The sequence below is a fragment of the Glossina fuscipes genome, unplaced genomic scaffold (genome assembly GCF_014805625.2).
Source record: "Glossina fuscipes isolate IAEA_lab_2018 unplaced genomic scaffold, Yale_Gfus_2 58074, whole genome shotgun sequence".
Taxonomy (NCBI): domain Eukaryota; kingdom Metazoa; phylum Arthropoda; class Insecta; order Diptera; family Glossinidae; genus Glossina; species Glossina fuscipes.
Genome location: NW_024001294.1, coordinates 1 through 6,457, shown reverse-complemented (window position 1 = coordinate 6,457; position 6,457 = coordinate 1). Strand labels below are relative to the sequence as shown.

General features: G+C 32.6%; 1 protein-coding gene and 1 long non-coding RNA gene across 2 annotated transcripts; both read right to left on the bottom strand.

Moving 5' to 3' along the window:
- Positions 1 to 1,399: 1,399 nt before the first annotated feature.
- On the bottom strand, positions 1,400 to 1,773 carry LOC119643164. The gene is made up of 3 exons (XR_005248228.1): positions 1,674 to 1,773; positions 1,538 to 1,599; positions 1,400 to 1,458 (listed from the first exon to the last, which is right to left on the bottom strand). It is a non-coding gene; the product is annotated as an uncharacterized LOC119643164 (long non-coding RNA).
- A 549-nt stretch (positions 1,774 to 2,322) lies between these two features.
- LOC119643163 lies at positions 2,323 to 2,682 on the bottom strand. The gene has a single exon (XM_038042509.1). It carries the CDS (start codon positions 2,680 to 2,682, stop codon positions 2,323 to 2,325), a length of 360 nt encoding a protein of 119 aa, XP_037898437.1.
- Positions 2,683 to 6,457: the final 3,775 nt, after the last annotated feature.

Genomic DNA, 6,457 nt, shown 5'->3' with positions numbered 1-6,457 from the left:
TACTTTTGAAATTTTTAGATAACTTAGTCCAGTCCATCGCGTACGGGCAAAGATTAAGTCTGTGATACTTACGAAAGCAGAGAAAAAATAAAATATGGAATCCAAAGCAAATTTATTGACTTGAAATTTGCTAAAACCATTGATAAGAATCATCACCAAGGCAGAAAATATGAGATATGGGTTTGCTATGAATGCATGGTAGCGCGAGCTAAAAAATGCCTCAAATGGGCAACTGGCACGACCACAGTAAAAAAAGTATTTTCTTATTTATTATAGTGATCTAATGAATTGATTTGGAACGGTTACCCCACTCCATATGTCTCAAGCCATACGTTGAAAGTGAATTAATGGTAATGGGTCAAGTATCAGCAATAATTCTGTGATGTTTGTCTTTTTTAGAAAAGAAGAAAAACGTCGGTTGAGATAATTCCACATTTAATAAAAACTTATTTATGATATTATGATCGCTACGAGCGTATAGTCAAGCTCAGCCGCGATATAACAATCGAAGCTAAACGTATCATATTCTTATTGCGATCCTCTCGGAACGGCGTCAGCTGTTGCTAAGAGCGTCATGTTTGAAAGCCTGCAGTATTTCGTGTATTTGAAAACCAGTAGCCTCGAATGTCACTTGAATAACATTCTCAGCAGTCGTTTAACTTGTTAAACCTGGCAAAGTTTTTCTAAATTTTTTTGATTGATTTCATTTTCTCTTTATAATTTAAAAATGTATTCTTTGTTTTTTGCTTACTCGCGGATTTCGTAACGCCGGTATGGCGAATATAAGTCGTGAAAAGCGGGCACAAAAGCAATCTCAGACCTTTTGGCAGCCAGGCCGTATTCAGCATTTAACATAACAAGGTTTCGTTTGAGATCTAATTTTTACGCGATCGCAGATATTCCATTCTGAGATTCAATCAATTCCCCGCCCGTATTCAATGAAGCAAAGGGACTATCGTCAATCGAACATACATTCTGACCAGCCTTTACAGATAATTAGCCTAAAAGAGACGCCGGTTAATGCTCTAGAAATAAATAAAAAGAGCTATGGGAATGCCGACTAAGGGGCCGCCAATAGCATAACCACAAACTTCAGAATTAGAACGTATTCGTGGTAATATACTCAAAAGGATGCGATAAAATTCACGTAGTCTTTTATCCCATTGCAAAATGCGAATACTGAATACCGCAAGATTCGGCTCCAGTTAAATTTTATATTGCAGCAATATATTACACAATTACAAATGCAAACAAAATCGAGATCATGATTCGTACCCACAACAACCATGAATCTAAATTACCGCAACACAATGTTCGCGTGGTTATATGATCTTGTACAGCCGTTACATTGTCCATTAGCCATTTGATCTTCAAGGCACTAAAGCAAGTGCTTAAGGGCAAACCAGAACGCGGTCTTAAATATCTTGAACTGTGAAGTACAACAACTACCAGTCCAACCTAAATCGAAAATAAACAAAAAAAAAAAATAAATCAGTCAAACATTCAGTTATGTATTCCTAGGTTTTCCTTAAAATACCAGTAGTATTATATAAACTGGCCCCAGTTGTGGTATCCCATATCACTGTAGTACCGCGCACACTACAAATTCATATTTATTATATAAATATAATTCACATTTTTAATATATTATAAATATATGTGGCCACACTTACTTGTTTCGGGAAAATTGTTACACATATTTAAAGAATAAGGTTGTTGTAGTGTGATCGCATACCATCATATGCATCCACTTGAAGTGTGACAAAATTATGCCACTTCAGCATAACCCTTTTGATAAAATAAAATGTCACACTTTACTTCGCATGTAAACAGTGATAATTCTGTTTATATAAGAATAATGTAGTGTGTGATAAGGATAATTTAGTAAGCAATTACAATCCTGTTTAGAATAAGATAAGAATAGTTTAGTGTAAAAATTTAGTGCGTAAGAAAATAAAGAAAAGGGAGTTCTCATCAGAGTTCTCATAAAGCAACTCAACCAAGCGTTTTACTCGCTAACAACACAAGGCGTTCAATCCGCCTGAACCATTAAGATTAGTGACCGTCTTATGCCGAGACACTTTGTCATTATAAAAGACGAATAGACTTGGCGTACTGCAGCCGAGCAGCATAGGGCTTAAACAGATAATCAATAAACTCACGATACCATATCAACTTTATTACATTGTATAAGGTCACAATTCTCTTTAAAATACGCAAGACCATAACTATTTGAGGTTAACGTTTCCCATTCGTTTCGGAAGTAGCTCTTCGATGATGAGTGGCCCCATTTTACCGCTAGAACTGTTGATAAATGCCCTATCATTGCCTTGATTGACCGCAATGCGTGGCTGGTAAAGTATGATAAATATGTAAATGCGATTTAGGCACTACGCAATTAAAATATTGATTAAGAAAGAATAGGCCCAGATCAAAACGAGACCAACCCAAATATTCCATTTTAGCTATCACCAAGTCAAAGGCTATAAAGTAAAAGAGTTGTGCTCCACAAAGGTATTCCTTGACAATTATAAATGCCGGTAATATCATCAGTGTCAACAATATACTCGGTAAAAAAACGCTATCATCATCCACTGTGGATTCATTTTTACCACATCCTTCATTGTTTATCACTTTGGTAAAGGGAACGGCTATTTTGCCAAAAGCAAAATATAAAGACATAGTGCGTACTTCACACCCAAAAATATTAGCTTCGTTAACCAGAATTCCCGACCAAACACGGTTGACATAAGTTTGCCAATAGGTACAATCAAACAAAACAATACCATAAAAACGCTGGGAGAATAATCAGTTAGAATAGTGGGCCAACTGGCAGGATACACAGGCCGATAATGCAATAAACACAGTGGATATAGAATCGTGATCATGATTAAAAAGACGTATTCGTGGTAAATATTTCATTTGTATTACTTCTTATTTTCTTTTTTATTTAAATAAATATTCTTTTTTACCTCCGCATAAATTACATTGACTAGAATGTGTGTGTAGGTGTCCTTTTCTTAGTTTGTTGCATATACTCACTTTATTCTGATTAGATTTCTTTTCTTCAATCGTTTTTTTTTTTAGATATTAGCGTAACTTATATTTAAGTACAATTGCCAACTTTTGTTTAAAATTCGCAGACAATTTCTACAATTAATTGTTTAATTATTTTATTCCTTCTTTTTTTTTTTAAGCCATCCTTAAGTAAGCAAACTCGTCCATCTTTTTTTTTACCTTCCCAAAAAAACCCACGCAAAGCAGCAAAACAAAATCCACGTTCACTGTCAAGCAAAGCACTACCTTCTGCTATCAATTCCCCTCGTGAGAGAGATTAACAATCTAAATAACGCTGAGTTGCATTCTTAGAAATAAAAACTGTTAAATCAAAACCACAGCTAACATGTGGCTAAATATAACATTAAAAGTAAGTTCACCTCAAATGTTTTGTCCACAAACAATATTTAAGTACAGTCGCTGTTTGACTTAATAGCAAAAAGAACAAAAAGTAGAGTTATATAGCTGACTAAAATAAATGTGTCAAAAATAAAACAAAAAAGGAAAAAGTGGATTTTTCCTTTACCACGAAATCGATTGAAAAGTATCTGGCAGATATGTTTATCTGGTAATGCCTTCATATTATATTAAAAGCTTTGCATTTGACAACTCATACACTGCACAGAAACAATTATATGAAAACCACTTAATGAACCTGAGAGGTGATCACATAACTGAAAGTTAGCTTCGACTTTCGCGTTCCGCTGCTTAGCAAAAACAGCTGAAAACCCAAGCGAGCGTAACAAATTTCATAAGTGGCTAATCCCCTGACGCACGTGTTTCTTGTACCGGGCACACTGCAATGTGTATAGAGCGAAAGTTTGTTATGAATAAATAATATAGAAAAGTATCTAGCAAATAAAGCATGCAAAAGAGTGCATATGTTAAATTAACATTTTCAAAGTATCGGCATTTACGAAAGCGACAATATGGACAGCAATCACGTCTAAGTTTATCTCCGGACATTAACTTTTCGCTACGGCTATGTATACATAATTTTTTTTTACGTAAGCTACGCCTAAAGAAACAAGAGCAACCACCACAACATTGAATACCGTAATGTTGACCGGAACTTTGATCACCATGCATTTGCGAGGTGATAATAAATAGAAATCATTCGGTATGCCGGTTAGCCATAACAAATTAGGTTCAAGAACCTTTTATTATAATATATGAAAGCAATGAAAGTAAAAACTTTGAAAAAAAAATTTAGAAGAACATTTAATTGCCCAAACACAATCTGCAACACAAGGATTGTGTTGACAAGTCTCCGGTTCACTAATCGCTTCGTCTGGTTCTTCCGCATCTTGCGCAGGTTTTCATCAATTTCAGACTCGCTCTTCCAATCCTCTCAATTGGAACTAAAATCAGACTCGCTACGCAGACAGAGTCTGATATAATTACTACAGATATAGATGATTTTGAAGATTTTTATATGAATGCCACTGAGTATAATAAGAGATGGAAGATGGGTGGGAATAAAGTTGATTTAGCTCCCAAAGAGGAGCTAGAAACAATAAAATTTATCAGTAATTTAAAATTGCTGATTTATAATATTTTAATTTTTATTAACAATAAATATATAATTAATAAAATAAAATATAGTCAAATAAATTTAGTAATAAATAAATAAAAACTAATTTAAAATATTTAATTATTAATAAATTTATTCAATTAATCTATATAATACTTAAATTATAAATTAAATCAGTAATTTAAAATTCCTGATTTTATTTAAATATTTAACATTACTGTTTAATAAACATATAAAATAAATCCTTTTCTCTGAATTAAATTAATTATTATAATTATATATAATATATTAAATTAATTATTATAATTAATTTAATTTCAAATAAAATTTTAATAAATAAAAATCTTAAATATTTTAATTTAATATTTATAGAATATAAATTATAACAAAATTATTTAATATTATCTTTTTGTGAAATAAAATTAGTATCAACTCACATCAATTAAATTAATTATTATAAATTTAATAAATAAATAAATATACCCCTCAATCATAGTAATTTTTTTTTTTTTTTAACAGTGGTTTTTTGGAGCAGTCTGCATGTTCTTTAAATCAGTTAATTTAAAGTTCAGCAAAGGGCAAAAAAAATTTTTCTTATTAAGTAAGCTTTATTTATGTGAAATAAAAGTTAGAAAATAAATTTTTTCAAATTGTTTTTATGTGAATATAAGTAAGAGCTTGGTGTGGATGTAGAGTTTTTAGCTTCGTCGTTAATAAATTAACCATTGGAATCGCTGGATGGCCTCCCCGGTTTTCGGGGTAAATCCAGCATTTATAAAGCACATCATTCATTTCATTTTTCTAGTGAATATTGTCAAATCCCAATACACTCTTATATCTTGGTACAAATACAACTGATTTTTCAAAAGTGAAAGACAAAATGAAATGCATTAACTAAATTGGTTTCAAAGACTTAAGCGATAAAAAGGAAAACACGTACGACTGTAAAAAGACCCTTCACAACCTACAATATCAATCAATCCAAGCGGGATATTTTAAAAGCAATTGTTGCTTTAATAACTGAGCCGCTAATATCAATATCAATTATCATTTGATTCAGAATGCAGTGTACGGTGCACGCACAAAGCAGGCTTTTTATTGCGGCATTAGTTGGTTTATATCAATTGGGCCACAACTAAAAAATTCTGGGTAAATACAGGACCAAAAGAGCAGAGGAGCACAATGCCATCGATGACCAAAATGTAATTGAACTCGACGTCGAGAACGTTGATGTTGGGATCGATATGGCCACGGCTGATGAGGTGGAACATGGTGTAACCGCTAAAAGTAAAGGAAATTTTTTTTGTATTTGTTATGTTATAAAATGCAAAATATTAACTCAACAAAGCCGTAACGTTTTTTTTGTCAAAACAAATTCTCCCCTCCTTTTCAACGCCACCTTGACGTACCGATATGTTTGTTTGTATATAAAAAGAATAAATAATCGAGTTTAAGAGCTTGATTATGGGAAAAGCTGGATGGAATCCCAATTTTATAAAGATCAAGACTTCAGTTCAAGTTGTTGCTGTCCATAAATATCACCGCGTATATGAAACATAATGTTAGATAAGAAAATTCGCACTTTTATGTTAAAAGTCAAGATGCTGTGAGAAAACTTGCTTGGACTGTGAGAAAACTTGCTTGGTGATCCTATTATGTCATATTATGCCCCAACCTATCTAATAGGTGCAAAAAGTATGTAAGAAGCTGTAGTCTGATGCAAACAAGCATTAATTACATGTTTGTTTAATTTCTTTTAGGATACGCTCTTATTAAACGTTGACTGATATTCTCGCGTTTTATCCGCTATCGGACAATAAGGTAAAACTTTATTCAAAAATTCAGAAATGCATCAGGTGGATTTTG